This window comes from Achroia grisella, unplaced genomic scaffold, assembly GCF_030625045.1.
Source record: "Achroia grisella isolate CSIRO2021 unplaced genomic scaffold, CSIRO_AGI_Agris_v1 utg1080, whole genome shotgun sequence".
NCBI lineage: Eukaryota > Metazoa > Arthropoda > Insecta > Lepidoptera > Pyralidae > Achroia > Achroia grisella.
In genome coordinates, this window is record NW_026712570.1 from 1041991 (window position 1) to 1059573 (window position 17583).

Below are 17583 nucleotides of genomic sequence, written 5' to 3' on the forward strand. Positions count from 1 at the left end.
AAATAGAGGGGAATAAGTTCGTCAGATATTCAAATTTTTTTTTTTTATGATAAAATGGTATTTTAAAGATGTTTACATACCAAGTCTGCGGTGTACACCACGCGTCGTCGTAGATATAGTTGTTGATGTAGAGGACATGCGCCCACCAGTACTGTCTGCAGGCGGCCGACTCGCTGGTGACCACCAGCTGCCACAGCGGGCCGTCGCCCATGTGACGCATCACAGTTGATATGGTGCCCAACATTAACGCGTACATTGGGGTTAGTCTGTATAAACAATTTAGATAAACGCAACATTTACTCAATTTGCTCAATTTGCCAGAAAAAAAATCAAATGTGTCATAAAATATTTTCTATTACTATAAAATTGAAGAATTTATAAATGATAATGATGTTTTTGTAGAAAATATCTAACTTAAAATTCATAGCGCTGACAATGTTATCTGATTGAACAGAGATTAAGTGCGTAGCGGTTTCTATGTTGATTGTCGCATGCCTAATCCTTGAATGTGCATGTAAATGTAAACTATTGCTGCCTTTACACGACACGTTCTTTCACGCTGGAATCGGCTTTCATGCAGGAAAGAATGTGCATATAAATGTAAACCATTACTGCCTTTACACGACACGTTCTTTCACGCTGGAATCGGCTTTCACGCAGGAAAGAATGTGCATGTAAATGTAAACCATTGCTGCCTTTACACGACACTTTCTTTCACGATGGAATCCGCTTTGACACAGAAAAGAATGTGCATGTAAATGTAAACCATTGCTGTTTTTACACGACACGTAATTTCACGTGGAATCGGCTTTCACGCAAGAAAGAATGTGCATGTAAATGTACTATTGCTGCCTTTTTACGACATGTTCTTTCACGCTGGAATCGGCTTTCACGCAAAAAAGAATGTGCATGTAAATGTAAACTATGAGTATTGCTGTCTTTACATGGCACGTTATTTCACGCTGGAATCGGCTTTCACGCAAGAAAGAGTGTGCATGTAAATGTACTATTGCTGCCTTTTTACGACATGTTCTTTCACGCTGGAATCGGCTTTACGCAAGAAAGAATGTGCATGTATATTTAAACCATTGCTGTCTTTACACGACACGTTCTTTCACGCTGGAATCGGCTTTACGCAAGAAAGAATGTGCGTGTAAATGTAAAGTATTGCTGCCTTTACACGATACGTTCTTTCATGCGCAATCAGGAGTGAGCGCGATTTAGCGCGGGAAAGTCAGCGCGCGTGATTGCACTTTTTACGCGCGTGTAGAAAGTGAACTGTCATGAACCATACGCACAATGAGCATTAATAATACCTAGTAATAAGATATATAAATCAAAACCTCTATAATTATGTCTAAGATATATAAATTATCAAAAACTTTATAATTATTTGTATTTCCCGCGTGAAAGTCTATTCGCGCGTGAATAAGTGTACAGAGTACTTGGCTACTTTTATTTTAGACATTTTATTAATTTTATTTCCACTCAAGCTCGGTTAAAATATTGAAAGACTAGAATAATTGCGAATAATTGTGCGAAATCGAGGTGCATAGCTAGTTAAGTATAAAATCTGTTAGTTTTACCATAGGCAAGATAATATTACATGTCTTACCTAAGCCACCTCAGGAGTACTCCCCTCGGGAAATGCTTCCACGTGATGACGTGTTTTTCGCTGTGTATCTGAAGATTGTAGGCCAGTAGGAACGCAGACATCACGAAGAAGGAATGCGTCACCAGACTCCCATTGTACAGTAATTGCTTCAGCGGATCATCATATGCCTGTAAATCATCATTTTACAAATCGCATCGCAAATATTGAAGTTAGTAATCTCAATTCTTCTCAGCAGTTGCAAATCCTTCGGGGCTGATATTTAGGTATTTCATTTTTCATATCTTTGACATCATATACATTGTTGACGAACTCGGTGGTGTAGCGGTCTAGCACACCGCTTTACGACCGTGGTCGCGGGTTCGATTCCTTGCACGGCACAAACATTTTGTATTCATGAGTATGATTGTTTGTATCGGTCTGGGTGTTTTCTATGTATATATTTACAAAAAAAAATATCTATGTATATGTATCAGTTGTCTAGTACCCATAACACAAGCTTTAGCTAGCTTAACTTGGGTCTAGATGGCGCTATGTGAATTGTCCTGTTATTATTATTTATTTATTTATTATTATTGTTCTCGTTACATGATTAATTAACTTTTGTAACAGGGAGAAAATCTCAAAGAATGGTCTTATAAAACATAGATTTATATGGTATAAGAAAACCAGACTGATTTAAGCCTCAATTTTTCCAGTATGCATTATACCACAGATAATATAATATTACATAAATATACTAAGTACACACTTAAATAGAATAATTTAGATGTATATAATAACCAATAGTTTTTATTTTAAACCCTTGTTGCACATAACAAAAAAAAAATAACCCTGGACAATTAACACAGCGCCATCTAGTCCCACGGTAAGCAGAGCTTGAGTTATGGGTACTAGACAACTGATATGAATACTAAGATACATTTTTTATAAATACATACGTAATTAATGAAAACACGCAAATCGATACAAACAATTATACTCATGAATACAAATGTTTGCACCGTGCGAAAAATCGAACCCGCGACCGCCGGAAGTGAAGCGATATACAAAACTACCGAGGCTTTCAGATGAACGAATTAACTTAATGTAGCTATAAGTCCAATCAATCGATAATCCTAATTGTAATTATATTTAAATAAATAAGTATTTTTTTTTAAATATTATCAATTTATTTTCATAACCTAATTGTACAACTAAGAACCTAAAATTAAAAAGCTTAAAAAATATAATAGAATGACTAAAATATATTAATAAAAGGGGTCCCTTTAGGCAACGTTCCGAAGATACTGGCAGCGTTCCCTCTTTGAATAGCTAGACTAATTCTTTGTCCGGGGTAGCTGCCAGTAAGTAAGTAAATTGAACTTTCTTTGTCTTTTAAAAAAAAATCACCGACCGTCAGAACATAATTGGCATGTAAATTTCCTTTGCTTATATTCGTATTGTATTTAAAACAAAATATTTTTAATTAAATTAAATAATAAAATATTTTATAATAATAAGTTATAGTAACTCACCTTTTCAACAAACAGAGGGTTGGAGATGTAGGAGTATGACATGATAAGAGTTGCATGTGAAAAGAAGACGCAGATCATCGTTATTGTTCTAGAAACAGAAAGAAGGTTAAATTAGACTATTATAATATTTCAAGTCAGTATGCAACCCAGGGGCGGATCTACCTAAGGGCTTTTTGGGCTGCAGCCCAGGGCCCCGAGGATACAAAAGGCCCCCAGTCCCCACTGAAACTGATATGTATGCATACATAGAAATAAAATTGTAGTGTCTGTTTGTAATATTGAAATAACCGTTTTTTACTACATGCATATGAATATACGGTATAATACGGTACATACACCAAAACAACATTTTTTATAATTTTTGTCTGTCTGTCTGTCTGTTTGTTCCGGCTAATCTCTGAAATGGCTGGACCGATTTTGACGGGACTTTTTTGAGAGGTAGCTGAGTGATAACGAGTAACTTAGGCTACTTTTATTTTAGACAAAATTCTTTTATTTTGGACAACTAAAGTTAAATTCCACGCGGACGAAGTCGCGGGAACAGCTATTTTAGACACAATATCTAGAATGTTAATTATAAGTTTTTCTATAAAAACATTATTATCGTTAACGAATTCTTCAATTTTATAGTAAGCTTTTTTTGGAAACTGTTTTATTTGACATTTAAATCTTGGCAGATTTTAACAGACCACGCAATGAGCGTCTATCGAAAGGAACGGGGGATGTAGATTTACCCCAGGGCCCCACAAATTCACGATTCGCCTCTGATGCAACCCAATTTCGAGAGATGGCGGTAGCTTCGCGTTTGCTATATTCTTTTCAAATGTATAATATCGAAATTACTCGAAATTCAAATTCAAAATATCTTTATTCATGTAGGTCTTTTACAGACTCTTATGATATGTCAAATATACCGTCAGTTCGAAATGATTTCGAGATGAGAAGAACTCAGTTAATAATAACTATCCCATCTTGTATATTAGTCGTGAAGACATATTATTTATTTATATTTTTTTATATGTACAACTTTTATGACGATTGTACATGGCGTATGAATCTTACTAATTACTAAACACAGAAGTTTGTGAATGGGTGAATGGTTATTCTTTCACGTAAAAACTAATGAGATAAAATTTTAATGAAACTTATAATAATACAGCGGTCTAACTGAGGGCACAGCTTGTTAATTTGTTACCTGTTGGTGTATTAAAAGCTCAACAAATCGTGATGAATGGCATACGCGCAGTATTTGGGTTGGAGAAAATCATAGGCATCTCAATCATAGGTTCATCTTAGTCAATGAAAGTAGTAGTGAGTTAATATATACATAAGAAAGCACATATACATCGATATATATTTATAGGAACAAGTTTATCATCCAGTTGTAGAAATTCCAGCATAATTAATTTAAATTGTAAGTTTGAAGATTATTAAGTTTCTATTGTCAAAAACTAAAAGTATATATGCGTGTATATGTCAAATGTTATGGTATGTGTATTGGTTTACTTATTGATTTAATGTATTTTATATGCATAATTCAGAAAAAATATTAGCTTTCTGGACTCCTTCTTTATATAAACTATAAGTGTGCGAGAATTGATAACTTTTCCGCCCGCGTAATTTTCATAAAAAGGGGTACAAAACTTTTGTTTTACATGTTAATATTAAGATGGTAAATCACCTCAACTCATTGAAAAAGGGGTACAAAGTTTTTCTTCGCATATTAATATTATGATGGTATCTCACCTCAATCCATTGAAAAAGGGGTACAAAACTTTTGTTTTACATGTTAATATTAAGATGGTAAATCACCTCAACTCATTGAAAAAGGGGTACAAAGTTTTTCTTCGCATATTAATATTATGATGGTATCTCACCTCAATCCATTGAAAAAGAGGTACAAAACTTTTGTTTTACATGTTAATATTAAGATGGTAAATCACCTCAACTCATTGAAAAAGAGGTCCAAAGTTTTTCTTCGCATATTAATATTATGATGGTAACTCACCTCAATCCATTGAAAAGTTTAAGCCTGTCAAGTCTGGGATCGGTTCCTCTCTCGCTAGGCGCTATCAATTTACTCCAATTCTTGCGCACAGAAAACGATAACAAATATGGATTTCCTAAAAAAATAATTTAAAAATATTTCATATCTTAATAATATTATAAACGCGAAAGTTTGTGAGTATGGTATATTTTACTATTAAATATACAAAAAGGCATACCTTTGTCTTCCTTCTTCCAGAACGTAGAATCATAACAACTGCCTATAACATTTAATGCTATGATAACCAAACATACAATCGCCATCATAGCATCACTAATATCCACAGTTTGTTTCTCACCAGCTCGTTTACAATATTGTATCTTATTGAGTTTAACTTGAAGTTGATAATCGTTCCAAACACTTTCGTTGAGGCATGCCGCAAGGGTCGATTCTAGGTCCTCCGTTTTATTAACTGTCTGTTTGTTCATAAAGTGTTTGCATGTCTTCGTAACACAAACTCCACGGTGTATTTGCGTGTGATTGAAATGTTTGAGTGTATAATCCGAATATTTCTGCAATTAATTAGATTTTTTTATTGTAAAATAGAATAAAGTTTGCAGTAATCGTAGAAAAAATAATTTTGCAGTTATTGCATTTTATTTATATGTACAGATTTAACCAGTTAATTGTATTGTTAATATTTTGACTCTCATGAATTAGTTAACTATTTTGACTAGCATTACCAACTAGTAGTTTGTATTCACACATTTAAACTTAAAAATGTAACGTTACAATAGTTATTTAATAGAGCAACACGCAAGTTTCTTGTTTTTATTGTGATGTGATTTTTTATATTAGAGATAGGTTCATTGAATTAAGTATGACTATCGAAATATGCTTATATTTAAGATGAATTGAATAATAATAATCTCAGGACAATTTACACAGCGCCATCTAGACCCAAGTTAAGCTAGCTGAAGCTTGTGTTACGGGTACTAGACAACTGATACAAATATAGAGATTTTTTTTTTGCATAAATATATACATAGAAAACACCCAGACCAATACAAATAATCATACTCATTAATACAAATGTTTGTGCCATGCGAGGAATCGAACCCGCAACCATCGGATGTAAAGCGGTGTGCTAGACCGCTAGATCATCGAGGTCGTCAATGCGAATAAAGAATTTATATTCTATTTTGTTCTGAAGTCAGAATATGATTATTAATGTGTTCATGACGGTTGGACTGTGTGACCTGTTTTAAATGTTTAGTTACTACATCACGTACAAAGTAAGTACCTACGAACAACAGGACAGGTTTAGTTTTGGCATACACATGGACCATATCTCTATTGTAGTGGTATACGGAGAGGTCATTGACTCACGTATCTCCCTATGCACGGTAAGTGAACCGAAGATAGATTCTTGTATAATATAACTTTCGATATTTTTTCTAAACACAAATAAAAATAAAAAATATTACATGAAAACTTTCTCAAAGATGCAAAGTGCAAAAAAGAAAAAAAAACTAAAAACTTTTTATATTTGCAAGCATCTAGTAAAAGATTTTCTTAATGTATTTAGTTGTAGTATGTTAATCTAGTTTGTTATAAGGGGGATAGAGGTTGTTAGTACTGTGAACTGATGATCTTATTGCTAGCAATGTACCATGTCAGGTTGACCTCCACGCAGTTCCCCCTGGAAACCATCGTGATAAATTCCTGGTGAATTTGTCACGATGGGCTAACTGACCTGACCTCATGCTCATCATATCCTCAACTGGTGCCCCTCAAGCGTAAACCGTTAGCGCAGGCGAGAACACCATGCCATTATCATAGAAAAAGAATGTATTTAGATAAAGAAACTTAGCAGAAATACAAGATATAATCATAAAAAAAAAATGTAGATACCTAAAGAAACTTTACAGTAATATAGCTTATACATCAGAATAACACTAGACTATACCTAATTTTATCAAACAAATTGAGGACAAAATGGGAGTTGTGTCGTATCAAGAATTAAAAAGCATGATGGAAGATCGCGGAAAGTGGCAAGAGCCTCACCGATAAGAGCGTAGCTCTTAAATTATGAATGAATGAATGAATACCTAATTTGAAAAAATCATATGTAAATTGGGCGAATTATAACGATACGTTAAGTAAAGGGTTCTGCATTCCGAATGAGTGGTAGAATCAAAACTGTTCAAAAGTGCTCGTATTGAGTTCATTTGAATAAAGATTATTTATACTTCTATTTATATTTTGATGGTTGGCTCATCCGTCATACTCGTGAACGAGTGCTGCTTGTGGAGACTGGTCTGGTTGTGACGAACACTAATTAGACTTTTTGCTTTTGCAATAGCATATGCCGGTGCTAACTCTATACTCCCAAATTGAATTTAAATGAATCTGTATTATTGTAAACATGTACAACATTTATTTGAAAATAATACAAGCTGAGTTTCTTATCAGTTCTTCTCATCTGGAATTCATTTCGAACTGACGGTAGATTTGACATATCGAGAGTCTGTAATAGACCTATATGAATAAAGATATTTAGAATGGTGAATGGTTTTTTTAAATTTTATTTCTATAAAACAAAATATCCTGCCTGCTTGATTAGTACCACAGCCTATAAACAATCAGTAGCCTAGAATATCCAAGGTATTACGTTCTGTGGCGACCCTGAAGATGTCTTCGTTCCCACCAAATAAATAGTTCCATTTGAAAATGAGGAAGTTGACTTTTTGCAAAGCTCTTTGCTTAAGGAAAAACATAACATGTCGCCACGTATGGTCAGATATTGTGTGAGACATTAACCAACGAAGAACATGTAAATATTTTGCTATTTGACGATTTTTTTTACCTTCATTTATTTATTTAAGTTTAATGCACACAATACAATAATAGTACAGTACATTTGGCGGACTTAACACCATGCGGCATTTTCTACCAGGCAACCATAGGTGGTACAGAGAATAATTGTTGGCGGTACAAAATGATAAACGTAAACAAAATGCAACAAAATATAAACAGAACAAGAAAAAACAATACCATATATATATACACCTGAGAGATATTATAATTTATTACATAAATATAATATATATACATAAACTTAAATATATACCAAATATATACATATATATATAGAGAGTTAAATGGAAAAAATATACTCAGAGAAAAGAAAAATTATAAATTCAGTACTTTACTATTTTTAAAGAAATCATAATATATATATATATCATACAACACTTTTACCATAAAAGTGTCTTGCTTGATATATATATATATATATCAAGCAAGACAGTCTGTTTATGGTAAAAGTTTTGAATGTATTTAATTTTGAAACCATGATGTGACAAGTTTTTTAAATATCAATCCTTTCCCCTCAACTGAAATCAAAATTCAGAAAGAAATTTTGAATTAAATTGAGGCGAAAGGGATGAAACAATTAAAGAAAGGGTTGAAAAACGCTTTTTTTCAAAATCTCGATAACGTTAAGAAATATGTATAAATGTTTGAAATAAAATCTTCACAAAATAATACGACCTATTCGTATTTTTTTTTTTATTATCTTGGCTGGCTACTATAGTGCCCTGGCTCTACTTGTACAACGGCCCAGATGAGAGGCAAATCGCGGAGATTGGAGTCCAACATCATTACATTACATTACATTATCATCCTATGATAGATAGCATATGCTGGTGGTCACTCTATTCTCCCAAATTTGAATTTTATGACTATGTATTATTATAAACATGTTCCACTGTTATTTGAAAAAAATACGAGCTGAGTCAGTTCTTCTCATCTCGATATCATTCCGAACTGACGGTAGATTTGACATATCATAAGAGTCTGTAATAGACCTACATGAATAAAGATATTTTGAATTTGAATTTGAATTTGATCCCCTAAAAAATATGTGACCTGTGTGTGTATGTGTAAGCGACACACCGGTAACAAACCTAATCCAATTTGACTGTTGACATACGGCCTTCCGCTACATAACTCCTCTGTAATTAACTCTAGTAATTACTACTATTAAATAAACAATGCATGGCCATTTGTGGAATATATACTAACCTTTTGACATTGTAATTAAATCTAAGTGTAACAACATTATAATTTACTCTAAGCTGTAATTGATAACGATTATAGATATAACGCGACTTCGTCCGCGTGGAATTTAAGTTTATTTTTCTAAAATAAATGTAGCCTAAGTTACTTGTTACATCAGCTACTTTCCAAAAAAAGTCCCGTCAACATAGGTCCAGCCATTTCAGAGAATAGCCGGAATAAACAGACAGACAGACAAAAATTGTAAAAAAAATATTTTGGTGTATGTACCGCATTTATATTCATAGTATGTAGTAAAAAACGGTTATTTCAATATTACAAACAGACACTCCAATTTTATTTATATGTATAGATAATGGAATGGTGCACCATTGGGGAATGATAAGATGAACATAAGATCAAGTTAGATAGCCTATCATGATAAAATCACCTGAAATTTATAACGATGGTTTCCAGGGACAACCTTACATGGTACATCTCGGTCGACGACCTCGGTGGTCCAGAGGTCTAGCACACCGCTTTACGACCGATGGTTGCGGGTTCGATTCCTCGCACGGCACAAACATTTGTTTTCATGAGTATGATTGTTTGTATCTGTCTGTCTGGGTGTTTTCTATGTATAATATGTATGTATTTACAAAAAAATAAAATTTATGTATCTGTATCAGTTATCTAGTACCCATAACACAAGCTTCAGCTAGCTTAACTTGGGTCTAGATGGCGCTGTGTCAATTGTCCTGAGATTATTATATATATATATATATATATATTATATTTCCCTTTTTACGGGGGTAATATATTCAAACACGCGGGCCTTAGCCAAGCATGGATGACTTATGTGACGAAGAAAGAAATTTTCTTACTATTCGGCATGTGTTTAGTATGACGGCTTTTCGTAATAGGTCTATTGTAGAGGAGGGGATCTACAACGTGACTAGGTGATCAGTTAGAATCACCAATTTGCAAATCATTTGTTCATCATTGCATCGTGGCAAATTCACCAATTTGCCACGATGCTAACTGATATGATCTAATACTCATCTTATCATCATCCACTGGCACCCCGTCAGCGTAGCGCAGTTACCTTTAGTGCACCATTTCATTATACACTCATAAAAAAAAATATATACCAGAAATACATGTATTTGCTACTCTACTTGTTATTTCGCAATTAGCGATTATAGTGAACCACCCTGTATAGTAAATTGCCTATTATTAACATGTGCCTATTATTAATTACTTGAAGTGCGTATCAACTTTGTAGTGAATAAATTCCTAAATAACTACCGCGTGGTTGGAATTACCACAGGTAATACCCATGGATACAGATCTGAGTAGTAGCACAGATAACATTAGTAGTATATTTTATCCACAAATGGTTAGGTAAAGGTACGAGACCATACGGCCTAATCGCGCTGTAGTTATACGCTGCGGCACTAGCTGAGTGGAGGCCCTTTCGGAGGAAGTTTTATTTTTTACTCTGTACGATGATGCTGAATAAATTTTTATTATAAAAAAAATATAAAAAAAAAATCTCAGGACAATTCACACAGCGCCATCTAGTCCCAAGTTAAGCTAGCTAAAGCTTGTGTTATGGGTACTAGATAACTGATACAAGTACATAGATAATTTTGTTTTCGTAAATACATACATATTATACATAGAAAACACCCAGACCGATACAAACAATCATACTCATTGTTACAAATGTTTGTGCCGTGCGAGGAATCGAACCCGCGACTATCGGACGTAAAGCGGTGTGCTAGATCGCTGGACCATCGAGGTCGTCGTTATTAATTTTCAGTAGTGTTTCCAAGTGATTCTAAATTCTTTAAGGCGACATCGATAAATCTTTTTGTTGGTTATAAGATTATGCTCCACTGTTCTTCATTTGTTTATTTTTATGGATGGAATGGAATGGTGCACCCGCATTCGCTTACGGTATACCCTGGCGGGGCACCGGTGGAGGATGATAAGATGAACATGAAGTCAGGTCAGTTAGCCCACCGTGACAAATTCAACAAGAATTTATAACGTTTTTTCCAGGGGGGACCGCGTGGAGGTGAACCTGATATGTATACAGTAGGTATATATTTTATTTTTCGTTCTGTTTATATTTTGTTGCATTTTAGTTATAATTAAATATATTGCCTGGTAGAAAGTGCCGTATGGTGTTAAGTTTGCCAAATTTACTTTACTATATTTTGTATTATCTGCATTAAAGTTAATTAAATAAATAAATATAATGATTATGAATTACCTGCAGAAGACTCATCAGTTCGGACTTTTCATCAGAATAGAGATCGTAGTCTCCCACGCAGTACACAGCATCCGGGTCCAGCATACATGCCTCGTAGTCGTCCAGACCGTACAGTGGCGGGAATCTGTCATACTCGCTCTCTAAAACAGATAAAAAACCCATAAGAATATTGCGATTTCTTCTTCTTTGTCGATTCCTCAAGGCTGAGGTTTGTGACCACCAGGAATGCTTCTTCCAACCAGATCTCTACAAGTATCTTTGCTGCGTATGTCGCTTGACGGCATCGAACGGATTCAGTTCATCATGCAGGTGCCCTACTTTAAAATATCTTTATTCATTCATGTAGGTCTATTACAGACTCTTATGACCTGTCTGGGTCGCCACACAATACCTAATACCTTGGATATTCTAGGCTACTGATTGTTTATAGGCTGTGGTACTAATCAAGCTTGACATTTTGTTTTATAGAATTTAAAAAAAAATCAAAATTCAAAATATTTATTTATGTAGATCTATTACAGACTCTTATGATATGTCAAATCTATTTTAATATCTCCTCTTTTCGTACACGTATGTATGACTATTCTATTTAATACACGATCCTATAACATTTTGTAGGTTTGCTGGAAGAAATCTCTTTTTAGATATAAGCTCGCCCTTGTACATTATATTTATTCTGTATAATTTTTTTTTATTATGTGTGTGTGTGTACAATAAAGAATAAAGAATATGTCAAATCTACCGTCAGTTCGGAATGATTTCGAAATGAGAAGAGAAGAACTGACAAGAAACTCAGCTGGTATTCTTTTCAAATAAACGTTGTACATGTTTACAATAATACAGATTCATTTTTAAATTAAAATTCGGGAGAATAGAGTGATCACCAGCAAAAGCAAATAGTCTAATCAGTGTTCGTAACCCGAACTGACCAGTCCCCACAAGCAGCCCGATCACGAGTATGACGGACCTGTGCCCCTTCTTCCGTCCACGTGGCCTACCATTATTAATTTTTCCAAATTATCTGGTTACCGACGGGCCACATGGCTGAACGAAGTTAGCAGACGCTGGAAGTACGCAATAAAGAGACGTGTTCCAATACCCAGTTACATTAATATATGAATGAATAGCTGACGAAGTTGCTCATTTCGTCTGTGTTTCATTTGCAATATTTTTCACTGATGCTCCGCTTCTATAGGTCGTAGCGTAATGTTATATAGCTTAAAGCCTTCCTCAACAAATAGACTATCCAACACAATAATAATTTTTCAATTCGAACCAGTATTTCCTGAGATTAGGGCGTTCAAACAAACAAACTCTTCAGCTGTATAATATTAGTTTAGATTATAGTCACAATAATTTACTTTTTTTTGGCGATCAATACGGCCCGCCTGATGGTAAATGGCGAAGAATCGAACCCGTCACTATCAGAAGGAAAACAGTATGCTAAACTTCTAGGCAACCGAGACCTTCAAGTATTCTTAGATAAATACATGTATATAAATATAAATTTCCGCCAGCAACGTAACTTATGCCCGAAAAAGGTACAACCTCGTTGCATAACATGTTTGATCCTCGCAAATATGCTGTTTGATGAAATAAAACGACATCACAATGTTACCGAGGTCTCGTTGACGCAGCAGGAATGTGTAACAAGTTTCCGCGAGCCGTGTCTGGTCCATTTGTAAACTTGAACTACGGTTCATGACCATGTCTTGGATTGCAATACGCACTATTCTTCGTGTGATTGTGTTTTATTGAAACTAGTTACTTTATTTATTTATTTTATTTAAATAACTTTAATGCACGTCATACATAGGTAAAAAGTACATATGGCGGACTTAACACCTAATGGCATTTTCTACCAGTCAACCATGAGTTGTGCAGAGATAAGTTGTTGGCGGTGCGATGTATATATATTTTTATAAATAAGATAAGATAAATATATATATATATATATATATATATATATATATTTATAACTCAGGGGACAAAGGAGCATGCGGCTAACCTGATGGTAAGTGATTACCGCCGCCCATGAGCACCCGCAACACCAGGGGAATTGCAAGTACGTTGTCGGCCTTTTAAAAAGGAATAAGCTCTTTTCTTGAAGGTTTCAATATCGTATCGGTTCGGAAATACCATTGCTGGAAGGTGATTCCATAATGTATATACACATGTAAATACATAAATATTCTTACAAATATACACAAAAATACATATATACATACAAAAATATACCATACACACATAAATATATGACCAATAATCTTTTTTTTTTTTTTGGTAGGTAGGTATCTGCAATCAGTACTGGTACTATAAGCAGGTGAGTTGTTGGTAGTGGGCGTGGGAGGATCTCTATCCTTTGACAAGGTCCCCATGTTTCAGCTAGCTAGAAATCTTTCATCCAGCTCAAGGATATTTGATCTTTTCAATCTTTTTGCTGGGTTGTTAGCTAGAAGTTTCTGAGCTAATTCGTTTGGGTGTATAGCAAGGCGGGCCTTATATTTGATACTTGATTTCCCAATTTCTTCCCTGACTGTGGCGATGCTGGCAAAGTGGTGAACCTCAGAGTTGGTGATGAACCATGGAGCTTTTAAGATGCACTTTAGGATGCAGTTTTGACATCTTTGGAGAATTTCGATATTCGAGTGACAGGCGCTTCCCCATAACTGAATGCCGTATGTCCAGATTGGTTTGAGTGCAACCTTGTATATAAGAAGTTTGTTCTCCATGGCCAGAGATGATCTCCTGCCAAGTAGGAACTCCAGATTTCTGAATTTTATATTTGTTTCATCCCGTTTTGCCTTTATGTGTTTCTTCCAGGTGAGTCGACGATCTAGGTGAAGTCCAAGATACTTGACAGAGTCAACGTGTTGGAGGGGACCAATAATCTGACAATGAAATAGTGATTACAGCCGACAGTGTAAGCATATTACAATAGATACAAAAACATATATATGATTCGTCTTGTAGTAAAAATGAAGAAACTTAATGCTAAAGAGAAAAATATATAAGAAATAATATATGATAGTATACAAAATTAGATGTTAAGACAATGGTTTCGCAATCTTAGCTTGAAAGAAATTTTACTCGCAGCAGTCCTGATGTCAAGGGGTAAGTCGTTCCAAAGTTTGATAGCCTGAACGGCGAAAGAATGATGGACAAAACCGGACAAATGTGCCGGGACATGAAGTAAAAATCTTCTAGTTGTGCGAAGGGAGCGATTGGTGTTGTCCCCATGAAGTGAAATTTACTACTAATATATTCAGGAAAATTTTACTATATCCAAGTAAAATCCACACAATATTTGTGTACAGCCTCAGAGATGTAGTGGTTTTTTTTTTTTTTTTATGGATGATAATGGAATGGTGCACCCGCCTGCGCTAACGGTTTAAGCTGGCGGGGCACCAGTGGAGGATGATAAGATGAGTATGAGGTCAGGTCAGTTAGCTCATCGTGACAAATTCACTAGGAATTTATCACGATGATTTCCAGGGGGAACCGCGTGCAGGTCGACCTGATATGGTGCATTGCTAGTAATGGGGTCATGAGTCCCTATTACTAACAATCCCCATCCCCCTGAGATGTAGTGGTTTAGCATACCGCTTTACTATCCAACGAGGTTGAAGTCGCGAACGTAACAATTTACCATAAAATTATTATTGTTGATTGTTGATTAACGTTACAAATAATGATATTTTGATTTGATTTGAGATACATTGAAGTAGTTCGTCAGAAAAGCTGGTCTGTAATCTCTAATCCAAGAATGGTATAGAATAGAAAATCCTTTATTCAAATCAACTTGAAATCAATTAGCATATAACGTTATAATTTAAATTTCTCATTGCTTTCTTGATTTAATTGATTTTGAGCGGTTTTTGTATTGATTGCCGCATGCATTCTTATGTAAAATGTGAATACTATAACTATCAGATAGCAATTGTAAGTAGCTTTGACGTAGTCTAGTGTTTTGAGTAGTCATGCTCACTAAAATGTCCAGATTTGTGGCGGCGTGGCGGTGGGCCGGGTCATTGGGCTCCCTAAAATATGGTCGAGCGCAGTGATGGCTGGCTCATCCGTCATACTCGTGAACGGGTACTGCTTGTAGGGACTGGTCTGCTCTAATCACTATGACTGATTTCCTCTTATTAATTGTTTAACCAGTTGGTTATATATTCAATATTTTTTCTATTTGAGTATTTAATTGAATTAGTGCTAATTGGTGGTTTGTATTCATACACTTAAACTTAAAAATGTAAAGTAATAATAAAATTATTTAAAAGAGCAATACGCAAGTTTCTTGCTCGTTCTTCTTGTGACGAGACAGCTTTCCGAACGAGCGGCAGATTAAAAAATGTAATGACTATTCAAAAGTGCTTCAATGTAAGTTTATTTGAATAAATGATTTCTATTCTATTCTTAATTTAAGCACGTTTGAATAGTCAACCTTCTTTTAATCTACCGCTCATTTGGAAGCTGTTTTATTACAAGAAGAATGAGCAAGAAACTTGCGTGTTGCTCTTTTAAATAATCGTTGTAACTTTACATTTTTAAGTCGAAATGTGTGAATACTAACTACCAACTAGAAATAATTTATTAGGGTGAAATATTAAATACACAATAAGATTAAATCAGTCGTACTGATTAGAGCAGACCAGTCCCTACAAGCAACACTTGTTCATGTTTGACGACCTCGGTGGCCTAGCGGTGTAGAACACCGCTTTACGTCTGATGGTCGCGGGTTCGATTCCTCGCACGGCACAAACATTTGTATTCATGAGTATGATTGTTTGTATCGGTCTGGGTGTTTTCTATGTATAATATGTATGTATTTACGAAACAAAAAAATATCTTTGTACTTGTATCAGTTATCTACCCATAACACAAGCTTTAGTTAGCTTAACTTGGGTCTAGATGGCGCTGTGTGAATTGTCCTGAGATTATTATTATTATTATTTTCCAAATATTCTCATCTCCCCTCTTAAGGAGAGGAGATGGCAACATACCTCCGGTAGAAGCACAGTCGGCCGGGGTTCAGGGCCCCAGGGAGAGAAACCGGCGTACAATGCGGGCAGAATCTAACAGCACCGCTTTCTGCATCTTTCCCGGGAGTGAGCCGCCCCGGAATCCCAACCCCATGATTATTATTATTATTATTATGACGGATGAGCCACTCATCACAGCCCTCGACCATATTTTAGGGAACCCAATGACCCGGCCCACCTCACCGCCACATGTCTGGACTTTTTTTATAATAATAATAACACTCAGGACAATACACACAGCGCCATCTAGCCCCAAGATAAGCAGAGTTGTGTTATGTGTACTAGACAACTGATATAAATATGTGGATACTTTTTTTTGCAAATAAATACATATTATATGTACAAATGAAGATTGAAGAGTAATCGTCTATCGTGGTATGGACATGTAATGCGTAGGAATGAAGATAATATTTTAAGGAAGGTGTTACATATGAATGTGGATGGTTATAAGGGCAGAGAAAGGCCGAAAAAGAGATGGATGGACTGTGTGAAAGTGTAAGAAAGGAAGTAAAGAACGAGATGACTGCGAACAGGGATGAATGGAAGAGAAAAACATATTACGCCGACCACAAATAAATGGCTTATCCCATTTATTTGTGGTCGGCGTAATATGTTTTTAAGAAGTAGATGATGATATGTACAAATGTTAGCCTGCGAGAAATTGAACCCGCGAACTTAGTAAAGCGGTGTGCTAAACAGGTAGACCACTACCAGGGCCGTCATCGGCCAAAGCTGCAAGATAAGGAAAGAAAAATGGCTCCCGATTTTCCCGCCAATCTCGGAAGGGTTGCCAGTTGGCTTAAATATAGTTAGTATTTGAATACAAATAACATACCATTTATTCTATAAATCACAGCCGAAGAACATTTCACAAGAAATAAAAATATAAAAACACCCGACACCATTTTTACCGCCAATTATTTAAAAAAACGTTTAGGAACCGTATGAATGGTAAAAAATATATTTATCTAATTGAGCATGTTATAATTATTTAACTTAATTTTACTTATTATTTAGTTATTAAAATTTTATTTAAGTTCAAAATACTCTTTAATTTAATAAGTTTGAAATATCACAAA

The 17583-nt window shown here is 35.0% G+C and overlaps 1 protein-coding gene across 1 annotated transcript in view; it reads right to left on the reverse strand.

Moving 5' to 3' along the window:
• The window catches only part of LOC131842168 (nose resistant to fluoxetine protein 6-like), a 31689-nt gene extending 14106 nt beyond the window's left edge, over positions 1–17583 (reverse strand). The window contains exons 1-7 of the mRNA XM_059190700.1: positions 17340–17583; positions 11460–11599; positions 5355–5688; positions 5138–5252; positions 3130–3217; positions 1616–1782; positions 81–266 (exon numbers count right to left, since the gene is read on the reverse strand). Coding sequence (XP_059046683.1) covers positions 81–266; positions 1616–1782; positions 3130–3217; positions 5138–5252; positions 5355–5688; positions 11460–11599; positions 17340–17409 — 1100 coding nt within the window. The 5' untranslated portion in view covers positions 17410–17583. The remainder of the gene's footprint in view (positions 1–80; positions 267–1615; positions 1783–3129; positions 3218–5137; positions 5253–5354; positions 5689–11459; positions 11600–17339) is intronic.